We start from the raw sequence: 17198 nt of genomic DNA on the forward strand, positions 1-17198 counted from the left end.
GCAGTTGTGTCAGTGCACACAAAGCCAAATGATGATTTATGGCTTATAGGCATCAGCAGAGAAATGTAAGCTAAATCAGTCCATAATCTGATTCTATGCCTTTGTATTTAAGATCCAACCATCTTACTGCATATGCGTGACTCAAAGTGCACAGAGCCGTGGTCTTTGCAATGTAAAAGTCAAACGTACAGGCAGTTCTGAAGAATGGCATTTCATCTCTCCTGCACGCTGTCTCGTGATGCTGCCAAGCAGCGCTGCGCTGTGTGAGAAATCAAAGCGCAGGCGTCGAGTCGGGAGGTAGCCTATCTTATGCGCAGACTGGGTACTGTACATGGCCATTGATGCTGCTGGATAGATGTAGCCCCTGATGTAAATAAGAATGGAGAGGGCAGCGGGTCTAGCATGCCGCGTTATCTCTGCTTGACATCGGAACATTGTATGCCACCATTTGGATTTTATAAAACGCGGGGGCCTTTTCTCGTTTTCATCGGAATCTGCCTTGACAGCTCGCCTGATGATTTTAATTTGACACAAGAGCCAAAGCAGACGGGCGGCTTCTTCTAATAAACACTCGGGAAAAACAGGTCATTATGACCTTAGTATCCTCCAGTAAAAGAAAACCATCGGATTGCTTTTACGCGGCAGCATTCTGCTTGCATTTATTGCTTTGGATTTCGTGTGCTGTGTCCGGAGAGGAGAATCATCAGTTCAGCGTTGAGGTAAGATAAATGGCCTTCCCTACCTGGTTATCATAAATGACCGCGCGCTCTCCTCCACATCATCTGCCTCAGCGTGAAAAACACTTAGGCTATAGCCTATATGTATAGTCTATATATCGACTCCCCACGCTATCTGTGGGCACAATAACCATAAAGCATAACATGGATGCATTGTAAGCCTATCAGGATAGCTCACGCACTGAACGGCGAAAATATCACGCATTCCTCATTTGTAGAGTGCAATGAAACAGAAGGATGCTCATTTTATTACACTGCGGTCCATGAGCTGAGCTGATCCAGCCCACTGATCCTAAATGTGCAACCCAGATGAGAGTGGTCTGTTTTAACTGAGATGTCCTACAGCATAATGCTTTTGCTGGATATAGTTCTGTGACAGGCCAACATAAAGTCAGACATGCTTTGGCAGCATCATGGAGGAGATTATACATTTGCAGACACAAGCTGCATAATAGGATTTGCTTTTTTGTACCTTATTAATTTATGTCATTTTCATCCTCACCTCAGGCTCCCCTCCCACCACTCTCAAGAAATTAAATGCTGCAGCTGACAGTCACACAAACACATCATTATTCAATTTTATGGCTCACTGAAATCTGCCCGATATGTCTCTGAGATCTGTGCCTTCGAACAAACAAACAACACACACAGGAAACACGCCCACAGGAGAGAGGAGGGGAAAAAAAGGGATAAACAAGGTGTTTAGCTCAGCAGAAAGAGGGATGGAGGCAGAAGGGGGAGGGATGGACAGAAGAGACAGCTAGTCAGATTAGCTAGCTGGAGCATATATCTCATAGGCTGTGTGTAGTGATGGGGAGGCTGTGGACAGCTGCGGATAGCGTGGGCACCTCGTGGCCTCTCAGCTTCAGGATTGAGTCTGGCAGTGACCCCTGGATGATGCTCAGCCTCACCTCTTTCCTCTGTGTCAAGTCGCTCTCTCGCTTTGTAGGGCAAGAGGAGGCAGGGCCACAGTCCTGCACATGCTGACCGGCAGCCACAAGACACAAACACTGGTCACTAGGAGGGATTCAAATTCAAACAGTTGCACTGATGTCCAGGGAGCCTGTGAGCAAATATACACAGACACATTTAAACCTAAACTTCTGCCGGATAGACAGTTTCTGCAAAAAATAGACTATTTACTTGCAAATTTTGTGAAGTATTTCATTAAAGCTTCTGTGACGTTAATTATAGATATAACCACAGAAGCTCATTCTCAGTTTGATCTCTTGCAATAATAATGTAAAAAGTATTGTAGCAATGGTTAGTCACCTCACAGCCTTTTGTGAGATGCAGAATGAATAACCTGCATACATATTTTATTGTTTAATATGGGATTGGCCACTTACTGGGAACACTGGGTAGGGTAACTAAACAAATAGTGCTTTGCCCTCATTTAAACAGCTACTGTGCCCTTGAACAAGGTACCCCAACCACTGCGGTGAAGGAATGTCTGTGGTCTGTTTTTGAACTAGACAGCCTCCCAGCATTAAGTGAAATATGAATGCTAAAAAAGAGAATATGTTGTAACAGTTATATGTGAGACCTGATCTAATCAAACAAAAAATGAAGGAAATTCAAGTTCATAGCTGCAACAAATGGTGTTTGTTTCTTTTATAGCCTTTCACTTTTGACAGCTCGGGTTGATACATGTGCATCGTAGTAGATGATTAACTCATTTATTATCCGAACAAACTTGCAAAATGCAAATGTACAACGCCCTGGATGTGATATCAGCTCAGGACCTTTTTTCACATGTCATCTCCTACTGTCTTTCCTCCTGTTTCCTCTCTACTGTGAGGTTTTCTAATAAAGGAGTCTAAAAGAGTCTAAAGAAAGTTTTAAAATAGCCACGATATGAAGGCACACATTTTTCTCCTTCTTCCCCCTCGCAGGGATGGCTACAGAGGTATGGCTACCTTCCCCGCACAGAACAGGGAATGTCTGTCCTGCGCTCGGCCCAAACCATGCACTCAGCCATCGCTGCCATGCAGCGTGTCTATGGTCTCAATGTCACAGGGACACTGGATGAGAAAACCAAGGAGTGAGTAGCCTATACACACTTGTACAACTCAAGCTGGAGTACACATGTACTTTCACCAGGCAATTGTTGTCACATTAATGCAAATGCTCCGCTCATTCATTTAAAAATGCAGACGGAATGGCTATCAATATTGCAATGACTTAGTGAAGGACAGAAATAGAGATGTTCATTTCACCTCCCATCACATCATCTGAAACAACCTCAGAGGAAGGTTTTAACACTTTTCCTTCTTCTCATTTTGCATGATGATGCAGTGATATCACACTGAGGTGAGAATTAATGTTTTGCCTATATGTATTACAGTATCTGTGTTGTGTGCTCTTGATAATCCGATGTGGTATGAATGAGAAAACAAGAAACTCTGGATTTTCTCTCAGCCCTCATTGAGAATTATTGACTGTAGTTTGGAGTAGATTTTGTGGTATTTTGCACAACATGTCCTTAATTTGCTGCTGTGATTATCTCAGTAAGAGAACTACTGAGTTCACTTCAGTGCTTTATGTTGTCTCGTGATGGTGTTTGCCTCCCAACTTTTATTTAGCAAACTTGAGTCACCTTTTCTTCTCTTCTCTTCTCTTCTCTTCTCTTCTCTTCTCTTCTCTTCTCTTCTCTTCTCTTCTCTTCTCTTTCCCAAGTTGGATGCAAAAGCCTCGCTGTGGAGTTCCAGACAAATTTAGAAGTGCTTCGAGGTCACGGGAGCGGAGATACGCGCTGACAGGACAGAAGTGGCAGCGTACACACATCACCTACAGGTAAGAGATAGTGGAGGCAGTTGTCATAGCGACCATTGAGCTTACAGTAACAGCGCTTATTGTAGGTTTCAGATGTGCCAGTGTTAATTTTCTCAGCTCTCCTCTGTCTCTCATCTCCTCCTCTTTAACCACCTGGGATCACATGCTCTGTGTTGTCATAGAGACTGCGCAAATACGTCACATGTCTGGGGGCACACACAAATATCATCAACATCACACATTCAGATTCACACATGTGCCCATATGGGCTGTGAGTATGTTTACTTTCCAGTTTATAAATAGCTTGCTGACAAAATGAAAAATGGGATCAGGCAGTTTCTTTTAATCCTTCTCCATGTATTCTTTTTTTTTTTTATAAAACAAAACAAACTATTTTAGCTGAGTAGCATGACTTTCCTCTACCTCATAAATTGTTTGAAATTCCTGAGTGTAAATTCTAAACTCTCATCTTATCTCGCCTGATTAAGCTCCAGCTTTTAATAGGTTCTGAGGAGAACTGATAACTGGTTACAGCAGTAATAGACGATAACACTGTCAATTTATTCAAATCCTTCCTTCCCCCATGAATTTGAATTGATGAGCCACCTCTCCTAATGGAATGTCAATCAGTGCTAAGCCAGTGCTGCTGCTGACTGCACTTTATTCACGAAAATGAGTGGTGAGAGAGGGAGAAGATTTCCCACGCCTCTTTGCCTGCCAGGGACTGATAACGACTGCTGTGTTAAAAGTTCAGTAAAAGCTGCCGGGCTTGAAATAGTTCTGTCAAGTGCAACTTTTTTTTTAGTGTCTCCTTAATTTGAAAAATAAAATATGTTCACTCAAAATGAATAGGATTACGAGGCACGGAGTTGATGCAGTATATATTTTATTTTCACTTCTCCCGAATGTTCTGTTCCCTGTAATTCAAGATGATGTATGATTGTTGCACCATGTACACCCATGTTTACTATGAACACAGTATGTAAACTACATCCTGCAGAGCATTTTCTCAGCCTCATAGCCTCTACCTCTTTGCAGCCTTTACAATCGATTTGCTTTCTTTCTTCCCACAGCATAAAAAATGTCACACCAAAGGTGGGCGCCCGGGAGACTCACGATGCCATCCGGCGGGCGTTTGATGTGTGGCAGGGTGTGACTCCCCTACGCTTTGAGGCCGTTCCATACAGCGCACTGGAGACTGGCAGGCGTGATGTGGACATCACCATCATCTTCGCTTCGGGTTTTCATGGTGACAGCTCACCCTTCGACGGGGAGGGGGGATTCCTCGCTCACGCTTATTTCCCGGGCCCAGGCATAGGAGGGGACACACACTTTGATTCAGATGAGCCATGGACCCTGGGGAACCCAAACCATGATGGTAAAGGGGTTTAAACCTAAATCTATAGATAGAGAAAGTGGTGGTAGTAAGTTGTAAGACAAAGGCTACAAATGAGTGAGGAAAGCGAAAGTAAGGAGAAACCACAGCAGGAGTGTGGAAAGGAAATTGTAATGGCAGGGGTTAAGATAAGGGAAGAAAGTACAGAAAGAAGGTTGTTAAATGCAGAATGTTGGCTGTTAAGTAAACAAGTTAAGGGGTGTGGAAGGCATGAGGAAAGCATTGAGAAACAGAAAAAAGAGAAGTCATCGGGAGAGACAGATAAAGACTGGTGGGAAGAAAAAAACTGGAAATACAGATGGTTAGGCAGGAGGGCAATATAACAGAGATGGTATCACAGGGCAGAGTATGAGGGATGCTTAACCAAAAACAAAGAATGCAGAGATTTCTTTGATCGGGCTGTGCTCGCTAAAGACGCATCACCCCATCTGTCAGGATTTTGTTTTTGTTTTCTGCATATGACAGGATAGAAAGCTATGCTATTTTAAGACATTGGTTGCTGGCACATGATTATTGCTATTCTGTTTTTAGAGAATTTGATGTAGCTCAGTGGTATGCGAGAGGTGACAGAAAGCAGAAAAGTGCCATATATATATATATATATATATAGCCTATATCTATCTATGCCATTACAACATGTCAAAGTAATGTGATATGATTGTATGTAATGTAATCATATGTTATGTGTTTATAAGTTATAAATTGGTTTACTTTGGATTTTATGACGTTAATTATGTTATATTATGCTATTCATGGATATATTAGGTTAAGTCAGATTAGTTAGTATGGGTTATATTGTTATGTTAGGTTATGTTATGTTATGTTATGGGTAATGTTTATTATAGGCTACGTTAGGTTAGGTCATTATGAGTTGTGCCGTGTCATGTCATCTTATGTAATGTTATATATTATGTTGTGTTGTGTTATGTCATATTGTTTTGGATAATCTTATGATAGATAAAGGTAGGTTTGGTTATTATGGATTATATTATAAAATATACTGTAACAGTGGCCCACATATCATGCAATGTAGGCCAGCCTGGCAATGTGGATTCTGGCAGGGTGCAGCATCCCAGAGAGGGAGATAAAATGCCTTTCTTAGCCGTGCATCCACACACACTTTAATTACCCTACCTACAGGGCGCCAGGCTTGTCAGAGCACTACCAGGCTGCTTCGCTAATACCCATGTGCCATACGCTTACATTCTATCCTCCCATTAGTGGAAGAGGAAGGTAACAGCTCACATTGTGTTTGTTCTGGGAAACTGCTTGCCACCCATCAACTCCACTCCCTCTCTCTCTCTCTCTCTCTCTCTCTCTCTCTCTCTCTCTCTCTCTCTCTCTCTCTCTCTCTCTCTCTCTCTCTCTCTTTTGTTCTCATACTCCAGTAATTGTCTCAGACTCCCAAGTCAAATTCATGTGCACCCTTGCACAGTGTCCCATGGTTATCCATGTGGAGTGCTGAGGCTGGTTCTGAAAAGCTTCTGTCTGTGCTTATGAGTCTGGGAAGATGTGCAACCTTTAATGGGCTTTCATAGCAGTGTAATTGTAAATGTTGCATGTTGACATGTGCGCTAATGGTAGCTCCGACCTGTCTCCTGGGAGTCTTTATGGGACATTTTTGGTTTGGTAGAAGAGGCTGGATGTGTGACATAAATGGGGGAGGGGGAGGTGTAACCTTTTAGCTGCTGGCTGGGGGTCAGTGGTTGGTCCGTGCAGTGCTGCTGGCAGGAGTGGATATCATGTTTTAAAGGGCAACAATCTCCTGGGGACAGCTTCAGTCACAAGCTGTACATAAATGGTGCTCTTCTTTCTAAATCAGGTTGACACTATGAGCTGAATGCTGACCATAGACACCGGCATTTTTCTTTTTTCATTTGTCTGTTTGTTTGAATGTGATACGAAATAGAACCCAAATGTTTCCTTGTTCAATTTTGACATGTGTATAGGAGCATTATATGAATGTTTGTGTCTCACTGTTCTCAGGTGCCCAGGGCAGCAACGTGAGTGTGTGTCCCTCTGCTCTCTGTGGGGCGTATTTGCTATTACGGAGCCAAGCATTTTACCTTCAATAATCTTTACTTGCACTTCATTGCACCACATTAGCTCAATGGAAGTTGTCTGGCCCAGAGAGGTGCAAGTAATGATTATTTTCATTGTTGATTAATCAACCGGTTATTTGTTAGTAATGTGTTTACTGGTTTGTCCATAAAATGTTGAAATATTGCTCAGTTGTGTCCAACCAACAGTCCAAAACTTAAAGGTAGTCAATTTACAATGATATAAACCTGAGAAAAGAAGCTAATTCTAATTATGAAAGACCCTAGAACGAGCAAATATTTGGCATTCTCTGCTTGATAAATGGTTAACTGGTGATCAAAACCACTGATGATTAATTTTCTGTTGACCGACTAATCAAGTAGTCTACAATACTTATAGAGAAGTTTGATTTTATTGTGCCAGCATGTACGTATGCTCCCACCTATGTCTAATCTTTCTTGGAATGATTCCTCATTTTAGCCATGTTACAGTGGCACAATAGCAGCTTGTGGAACAACAATAATTTATAGACTATGGATTTACGGATACAATTACTGGGCATCTATATAGCCACTTGTCTATATAGATGCCCAGTAATTGTAAAAAATCTAATGTCCATATGAATCTTATTTCTTAGTGATGTATCATGTCTGCCTCTTGTGTTAATGGGTGTGTATTTTCTTCTTCTGTTTCATCATGGCACACATAAGTAACATTTATTCTTTTCCACCTCTTATTTATTGTATGTACTGTACTGTGTGCCATATATGATTGAGTGTTTTTGCATTAACAATACCCTCTTCCGCTCCAGGTAATGACCTGTTCTTGGTTGCGGTGCATGAGCTGGGCCACGCCCTCGGTCTGGAACACTCTAACGACCCCACCGCTATCATGGCTCCTTTCTACCAGTACATGGACACAGAGAACTTCAAACTACCTCACGATGACCTGCAGGGCATCCAGAAAATCTATGGTAACCCTCTGTTTCATATGTTAGTATGATGTAGAAGTTGAACAAAGACAAACAACTCCTTTTCTGTAAATTCTAGCAGTTAGTAAGTAGTTAGAGCCCTTTAGAGCATTGTTACATATGCATTATATTGTTCCAACACTTTTTTAAAGCCATATTACAAACTAGAGACCATCTTGCAATGGGATCAAACCAGCCGTGAAGCCAAATCTGGCCAGTGGCGTAAAATGTAGGGCCAATGGCCCCTTCCCTAACTCTTACTCCCCTTTGCTTGGATCACACCCATCCTTGAACTCGGTCTTCTTTTTGTTCTCAACTACATACCTCTAAAGTTTTGTGACTCCATCTTGCACGGTTGGGATGCTATCACGGTGACAAAATCTGTCCGCAGACAGACAGACCTATAAACACAGAGCAAATTACTCAAATTCTTCTACTTTTTCTCTTTTTCTGTGGTAGTTCCCGCTTCAGTAGGTGTCTCCAGGACAACATTTTGCCATGATGACACACACACAGACTCACAAGGTGAAAACAAAACCAGCGTCGCTGTCGCGGCTGGTAAATATTATTGCTACTGAAGCCCTGCAATGATATAGTCAGTATTACAAATTCTGCTGCAACATTCAGTCATTTTAGTTGATGTAAGCAGCATTTGTCCGCTGTTAAAGAGGACAGACAACATGAATCAACTAACAAATAATCTGTGCCAACATTAAAGATGCATCGGTCAAAAAACAGTAAACTTATTTAATATCTCATTGAAGACAGTCTCAAAAATAGTTAAATCTTACAAATACAGAAAAACTGTACAGTCTTTTTCTGTCTTTTTAGGTCCACCAGATAGAGCACCGCAGCCTACTAGGCCCCCACCCACGGTTCCTCCTCCTCGCTTCCACCCTCCTTCAGACCCCCGTAAGCATGACCGCCATGCCAGACCCCATCGCCCTCCACAGGGGGCCAAGCCCTTCAACCCCAACTCCATACCCAACATCTGTGATGGAGGCTTCAACACCCTGGCCATCCTCCGGCAGGAGCTTTTTGTGTTCAAGGTAGAGTAGATCATCAGCCTGAGTGAACATGACTGCTGGTTTTAAAGCTGTTTGTGATGATGATGATGATGATGATGATGATGATGATGATGATGATGATGATGATGATGATGATGATGATGATGATCATTCTACCTTATCCATTTCCATAGGACCAGTGGTTTTGGAGGGTACGAGACAACTCAGTAGTCCCTGGCTACCCCATGCAGATTAACCACTTCTGGAAAGGCTTGCCTCCCAAAATTGATGCCGTGTATGAAAATAGCGAAGGGAAGTTTGTCTTTTTCAAAGGTAATAAAGGCATGAGAATTTTCCTTTTTTGGGGTTATATTTTTTCAGTTTTCAATTTATTAAAGGTACCCTGTGGAGTTTTTGGCCACTAGTAGTGCTATTGAGCACCAGTTTTTGAGTGGGTCCCCATTTTGTTAGTATTCTGCAAATGCACTATGATACACATGTAAATTACATGTGAGCGTACGTGAGATGTGATACGTATTTTTCTGCCACCGGTATCATGCCTTTTCGCTGATTGACAAATGGAAGTGCTAACGCACCAAGTAGCAAGGGACTAGGGATGTCACGATGCCAACTCGGTACCAAACTTCTGAAAACGTGCCGGTGCAAATTTTTCAACAGTATCGTAGGTACCGGGGGATGCAATCCTTCCGGACCTGATGGGGGCAGTATATACGCCTAACGTTAAAAATGTTCTAGACTGCCGCTAAATGCTGAAGAAGAACACCGATCAGCATGGAAAAACAACGAATAGCCCCTCCTCTCTCTGTACGGCTTGACCGCATTCAGCTTCTGGCTACCGTAGATCTACGACGGCGGCTTTCACGAATTAACCTGGAACTCACAAACCGCAAGTGAGTCTATTTCTCTCTGCCGTTGTCTATCACAACCTAATGTGTGCTCTGATAGCACTTGTTTTAACGGGCCTCTATAACATCAGTTAACTAGATTTTTGGTATCGTGACATCCCTACAAGGGACTAACAAATACGACGAAGAAGAAGGCTGCTAGCTAGCAAACATGGATGTAAACAACGCAGGATTTAAAATATATTTTTTAAATCAGCTTTGCAAATGTTTTATGATTAATTGAAATGCATTCAACCGATTTGTCAGACTTGCATTTTGGTGAAAACACTGAATGTAAACATACTTCTTTTTTTTTTTTATTCCCAGATTTGAGAGTTGTGATATATACTGTAGAATAAAATACCACCACTACGAGTGCATGTGTATCTGTGAGCTCTTTTAACATACAGTAATCTTTTATCCTAGAGCAACTGAATGGTTGACTTTGGGGTTGTTTTGCGTTCTGTAAGGAAACAGAACGGGTGCAGATCCAGTACAGCCATTAGTCCATCAGGCAGATTAACATGACATCTGTCACCCAGTGGGATCAGAGCGCCTCATGCTTTATTTATTCACTCAGGGGGACTTAACTGCATGTGTGTGTGTGTGTGTGTGTGTGTGTGTGTGTGTGTGTGTGTGTATGTGTGTGTGTGTGTGTGTGTGTGTGTGTGTGTGTGTGTGTGTGTGTGTGTGTGTGTGTGTGTGTGTAGCTACTTCCTGCAAGCACACAACCACAGCAGCTCCCCTCACTCTGCCTGAGGCATTTATGATCAAACTGAATTAAATGCAATAATAGCTTCAATAAAACTGAAAACAACAAGTCTCAGCGGCGTTGTCTTCAGAGCATCATCTTGCTGTTTATTGTATTATAGACAACACTGCATAGTTTTTCTGCTGTACAGATATTTTGTAAACAAGGTGATACATCTGACCTTTGAAATCATGTGAATAGAAATGAATCCAGACTCCCTGGAAGAAAAAAAAAATCACTGGAAGAAAAAAAACAAACACAGAAGGTTTGAATGAGCTGAGAGCCGGCAGTGTTTGGTCTAGAGCAATTTTCAAGGTCATCTTTATGATAATGTCTTTGTCCCAGAGCCTCCTAACTTGGTGTGTGTATTTTAGGAAACCGTTTCTGGGTCTTCAAGGACACAACTCTCCAGCCTTCATACCCTCAGGACATCTCGCTGTTCGGGAGCGGCATGCCCACTCAGAGTATCGAGACAGCTGTCTGGTGGGAGGATGTCGCAAAAACCTACTTCTTCAAAGGAGACAGGTCTGTGTACTAGCACTGTTATGAAGTTAAGGAGTTTGTCAGAACTGGAGTCTCTCAGAGCAAACAAAGTACTATGAGGCCAAATACATTGCCTATTTAACAGCTGAAAAATGCTGCTTATTGGCATTTAATCCATTATGACCCAATATTAGAGGAACATTTGTGATAGTGATCATGTTACTTCAGAGTTTTTCTTTTTTAAAGTATTTATATTATTTTGTCTACTTGCATACATCTATTGATTAATTCACGGTTGAAGTTAGTTACCTGCAGTTGGAAGTGGAGTAAAATCTTTCCAAAGCAACCAAATTAGAGGATGTGTTGTTTATGTACGTTGAAAGGGTCTTAAAGTTTGAGAGTATACCAGTGTGACTCACATGTTTGTTTATCTGTCATGATCAATCATATCTGAAGAGGTCAGAGGGCCCTGTGGTGAAAGCTGACAAAATGCTTTGTCATGATAATGTCATCCCTCAACCTGCTGCTGAACATCATGACAAACAAGACGTTCTGTCCATCGTCTCAAACATAATTTCATCTCTCTCTCTCTCTCTCAATCTCTCTCTCTCTCTCTCTCTCTCTCCCTCTCTCTCTCTCTCTCTCTCTCTCTCTCTCTCTCTCTCTTTCTCTCTGGCTCTCAGTGACAGGGTGGTGTTTGTTCTAATTCAAAGAAATGACACTGTGTAGCAAGATTTATGTGTGTGAGTGCTAGTGTATGAGAAGCAGATCAATCACAACAACCCCCTGAAACAGATTTGCCAGGCAGATAAACAAAGTATGGATGATTGATTGCCTGCTCTCTCTGGTTGTTTGAATCAAGTCAGTTGCAGATCTTTAAATTGTCAGATTGAGTCTTTCTTTTTTTTTTAAGTCTGGCTGCAAGTTACAGACAGCAAACTGTAAACACAGTGTGCAGTAGTCCAGTGCTGTACCATAATACAACTTTGATATTGTATTCTTCCTGGTCTTAAATCTGTATTATATATATATATATATATATATATTAGGGCTGTCAATCGATTAAAAAATGTAATCTAATTAATTACATACTCTGTGATTAATTAATCGAAATTAATCGCATACATAATTAACGGTGCCTGAACTGATACTTTTTAAGAAAGTAAAAAAGAAAAGAAAAAAAAAGGGTACTAAACAACAGTTGGTGACATTAAAGAACGGCTTGTTTATTGCTAAGGCCATATGGTCAAAATGAAATGATTTAATAATAATGTATAACAATAACAATACCTAATTTCAGTAGTAAATTGCTGTTGAACCATCAGATGGGAAAAGGACATTTACAATAACTTCATATGCACCACGAGGCTGTAGTTTACCAGTTTCATTGAACTTCAAACATCAAACATCAAACTTTACACCGTTTAGCGTTAGCTGTCAGCATTGTAACCGTGTTTAATCCAGCTACTAGCTAGCGGTAGGCTAACGTTAGCTGCTGTCGAGTATAGTGTTAACTAGCGTCATGTGCAGCGATGTTTGTGTTTCAGAGCATCAGAGAGAAGCGCAGACATATCAGTAGCACCAGATTTCGGTAGCCAGGGTTGGCAGGAAGAAGATTTTTTCAAGTAAATGTTCCAATTAATAATCCAGGCAGCACATTCTCGTCTCCCTCCTTCATTTTACAGTCCAATGGTGGCTAGAACGGCTCAGGGTCAACGATTTTTTAATGATTAAAGTTTGAAGAAACAAGACATATTGGCAATTGAAAAATGTATTCATTTCACAAACAGGAGCCTCAGTAGCGTGTGGAAGAACCATACACAGCCACAACAGCCTGGCACCTCCTCCTCATGCTGGTCACCAGCCTGGTCACACACTGCTGTGGGATGGCATCCCATTCTTCAACCAGCAGTCCTGACCTCAACCCCATTGAACACTTGTGGGATCAGCTTGGGCGTGCTGTTCGTGCTAGAGTGACCAACACAACCACGTTGGCTGACTTGTGACAAATGCTGGTTGAAGAATGGGATGCCATCCCACAGCAGTGTGTGACCAGGCTGGTGACCAGCATGAGGAGGAGGTGCCAGGCTGTTGTGGCTGTGTATGGTTCTTCCACAATATGTCTTGTTTCTTCAAACTTCAATCATCCAATCCACCAAACACCAAACGAGTCAATGGCAGAATAAGCTGTTTGGCATTGGCAGAGAAGATTTGGCAAACGTTTCATGGGCGCAACCCACATACTCAGCACTGCTGCTCAGCCCACAAAATGCATGTTCCTTACAAATGGGGCACCATTTGAAAGGGAACTAAACAGGCTTTCCAACGGCATAAGGTTTATTGCCAAAAAGTATTGTTACCACAGAGAAATAATCTACCAAACACAAATTTCCTTACTTTCTGTGCTAAGTTTAGATCTTGGGCTTTAGCGTTCATGGATATGGTAATTGAGTCCAGTTGTTGGATTAATTCAACTCTCATCACTCTGTGCTGATGATCTGTGCTTGTGTGTGTGAATTTTCTTCCTACTTGGGCTTGACCCAGATCAGCACACTGTTGCTGCAGGGTCAGGTGTCTGACAGGATACATGTCACTGACTGACTGTATTTATGTCTGTCCTGTTGTAGGTACTGGAGGTACAATGAGGACATGAGAACCATGGACCCAGGTTATCCCAAACCCATCAACATCTGGAAGGGCATCCCTGACTCTCCACAGGGGGCTTTTGTGGATAAGGCTAACGGTATGGCAGCTTTATGGACCACGTAACTAGTCAGTGAGAACCGATCTAACCCTAAGTAGTTTTTCACTCTGACACAGTGAAATTCATTAAAAAAAAAAGATCAAGAGTGACACCTTAAAGTACATAAAAAAGAAAGTTCTAGTTTGTCTGGTATTTTCATGTAAATGTTTAAACCAGTGTTAAATCTCTATTTAAAACACATTAGACATCAGAGCATCTGCACATATTAGGTGAGTGATAAAAAATAGAATAAATGAACTCAATGCATACACTGATGTTGCAATACACTACACTAGAGCTGCAACAATTAGAATTGAAAGAAAATACATTGTAAACTATTTTGATAATCAATTTGGCTAATCCTTAGAGTCATTTCTCAAGCAAAAATGCACAATAAAGTGGTACATCTACTGCACAGTTGCTCTTCGCAAATTTAATCTTTATAAGTGAATTTGTTGTTGTGTCCACAATACCTCCCTCCAGGCTTTACCTATTTTTACAAGGGAAAGGAGTACTGGAAGTTCAACAACCAGCTGCTTCGTGTGGAGCCTAGCTACCCAAGATCCATCCTGAGGGATTTCATGGGCTGTGACGGTCTGCCTGCCGACCCCGACTGGGACTGGAACCCTCCAGTGGCGGAGGAACGCCACTACGACAATGGTGACGTGGACGTTGTCATCAAACTGGACAGCACGGGGGGCACGGAGAAAGCAGTGGCCATCGCTATCCCCTGTGTACTGGCGCTTTGCATGATGGTCCTCCTCTACACCGTTTTCCAGTTCAGGAGGAAGAGCACACAGCGCCACATACTGTACTGCAAGCGCTCCATGCAGGAGTGGGTCTGAAGGACTGTTATCGCACTGTATAGAAAGGGGTGTGAAGCTCTGATAGAGGTATAGTTATTACTTGAAGCCCTAAGTACAGTAATTGGAAGCACTGTAAAGGGTACAGTACATAAGGATTTCCATGTTGGCAGATTTTAAAACTGCTTGAACTCAACTAACAAGCTGCAAGGAAGCGAAATGATCAGCAGAACGCAACTAAATCAGTGAGGGAGCCACATCTCCTGTGTCCAACTAATATGTATGTATCTGACTTTTTCTGTATCTTGGAATGAACTCAATTAAGTGAGACACAGTTAAGCTACTGTAAGTGGGACCTTTGTCTATCCTCGTCTCTGCACGCCGCTTAAAAAGCCCCTAGCACTAACTTCAGTGGACAAATTAGATATAGGCTTCTACTTTACTTTCATTTCTTAATTACATTGCTCTGAGCTGTGCTTTTTTTCATTTAGGGTCCCTGTAAAAGATTAGTCATTGTGTGGAGGACTGATAAACAAACCAAATATGACCTTTTCTCCCAAAGAGGATTACTGCTTGATGTTGTTTTTCCTCCATGAATTGAACATTGCGGCATCATACTCAGATTTTCTTTTTTGCCATTGGTATTCACATCCACCCGTCTGCTCTGTAATCTGTGGGGATAGGAAGCAGCTGTAAGTAGGAGCTAGGAACTCTAGACTGTTGTGGCAGTGTATCTCCAAAACAGGGGCCAAAAACCTCTGCAATATTTATGAGACTGCCTTAATCACAGATTGCTTAAACTCCCTTCTCTTTCTCTCTGTTTCTCTGGTGTGGAAGCTGAGAACTGAGTGACAGTAGGAATACAAACAGTGTATAATAAAGGCATTCATTACTTTCCATAATGCAACTTCAAAACCAGTAGTTAAAGGGTCAGTATGTAACTTTTATAAAAGAATTTTTTTTGTCATATTTGCTTAAACTGTCACTATTCCTGACAGCAGTACATGAGACAGATAATCTGTGAAAAAAAATCATTTTCCTCTGCCTCACTCTAGTCCAATCAGAGCTGAGGAGTCTCTCACACATACGCCTGTAGGCGGTGCGTGGATTTCGGATTGACGGTTTTCAACATGGAGGTCGGGTCACAAACCTTCACATTCTACAGCTAAACAGTACATTAAAGTTTCTGAAAACATTTGAGACGAAAAATAGGCAATGCTGTAACAGAATCTTGATTCCTATTTGATCAGCGCTGCCTAGTTTGATAGTTTAATGGAAGTTCCAGAGCAGTCATTGACACTGTGTTAGAGACTCCTCGGCTCTGATTGGTTGATTTCCTTCAGGCGCAGTGGAATCTTGCAAATCTCATTAGAAGCACCAGGAAGAGGGAGAGGAACAGGTTACCTGTCTCATGTACTACTGTCAGTAGTGACAGCTGGGGGAAATTTGACAAAAAGTTATATTTAAGAAAGTTACCTACTGAACCTTAAGGACAGTTGCTCTTGAAAATGTGCTAAGCAGTGCTAAATACCTGATGGCAAGCAGGCTATCAGCTTTCATTTACTGCCTCACCGGAGCATATGAGAGAGAAAGGGAAGGTTAGTTGTGTGTGTGTGTGTGTGTGTGTGTGTGTGTGTGTGTGTGTGTGTGTGTGTGTGTGTGTGTGTGTGTGGTTTGTGCACTAATATTCTAAACCGCGTCAGTCCATGCATTTTAAACAGCTTTACTAATCCATATTTGTTTGCTCTTCTCAACTTTTTTACAAGGTTTGTAGGTTTACATGATATTTCACATAGCAAAGGACACAGAAAGGGGAAAATGAGACACATACACTATTTCTCATTAAAAGGTCATTATCACTGCATCTCTAGTTACCACGGGCATATTAGCCTTGTACCAGTGGCCAGTGCTTTTGTCCAGATTGCTCCATCTTCTTACCAAGGTATTGCAAATAGGTTTTGAGGACATGCAAAGTGAAACAATTGTTGTAAAGAAGAAAACACAAGTCTAAACAATAACAGGAATGAATCCACAGAAATAAAGAAACTTATTGTCTGAATTCTGGATGTCATAAAAAAAGTTAAACCTGTGTGTTCAATAATGGAACCAGGTTCTTTTATGCACTGTAATTATAATTAATTAATAAATTATTATTATTATTATTATTATTATTATTAATAAATATATATACTTATGTTTTATTAACAAATTACTAATACATGTTTATAGAACTACTCTAACATTGGATTTTACAGGCATATTGGAATACTAAAACTAGCAAAACTAAGTCTGATGACAAATATTTCAAATATATATCATGATCTATGATGTTGCGTATATATGACATCATACATAAACCATAATATGTTTCAAAGAGTTTAATCAGCTGACTATGAGAAACAAATAAGCAATATAAAGCATAACAAATTGCAGACTCTCTCTGGGGTCTATGGAGCTAATCTCAACTGGAGCTTTTCTGTCCCCATGTATTGTATTGTAAATGCAATACACAGCCTTGATCATAATGAAATAGATTGCATCATAATTGCCTTTGATTGCTGCCATACATTTACAATATGGTTGTTTGG

General features: G+C 41.4%; 1 protein-coding gene across 1 annotated transcript; it reads left to right on the forward strand.

The window, feature by feature from the left end:
• The first annotated feature begins 590 nt into the window (after positions 1 to 590).
• On the forward strand, positions 591 to 14652 carry mmp16b (matrix metallopeptidase 16b (membrane-inserted)). Its single transcript, XM_078263785.1, has 10 exons — positions 591 to 719; positions 2633 to 2781; positions 3417 to 3533; positions 4586 to 4890; positions 7760 to 7921; positions 8750 to 8967; positions 9120 to 9258; positions 10956 to 11106; positions 13692 to 13807; positions 14291 to 14652. The coding sequence occupies exons 1-10, from the start codon at positions 591 to 593 to the stop codon at positions 14650 to 14652; spliced, it is 1848 nt and encodes a 615-aa protein (XP_078119911.1).
• Positions 14653 to 17198: the final 2546 nt, after the last annotated feature.

This window comes from Sander vitreus, chromosome 12 (assembly GCF_031162955.1).
Source record: "Sander vitreus isolate 19-12246 chromosome 12, sanVit1, whole genome shotgun sequence".
Classification (NCBI taxonomy): Eukaryota; Metazoa; Chordata; class Actinopteri; order Perciformes; family Percidae; genus Sander; species Sander vitreus.

What these genes read in the sequence shown, in the direction of transcription:
- mmp16b (XM_078263785.1), top strand. Translation starts at nt 591, where the DNA reads ATGACCTTAGTATCCTCCAGTAAAAGAAAACCATCGGATTGCTTTTAC. An exon ending in ATCATCAGTTCAGCGTTGAG is followed by an intron (nt 720 to 2,632) that starts GTAAGATAAATG and finishes TCCCCCTCGCAG; the next exon opens with GGATGGCTACAGAGGTATGG. An exon ending in CTGGATGAGAAAACCAAGGA is followed by an intron (nt 2,782 to 3,416) that starts GTGAGTAGCCTA and finishes CTCTTTCCCAAG; the next exon opens with TTGGATGCAAAAGCCTCGCT.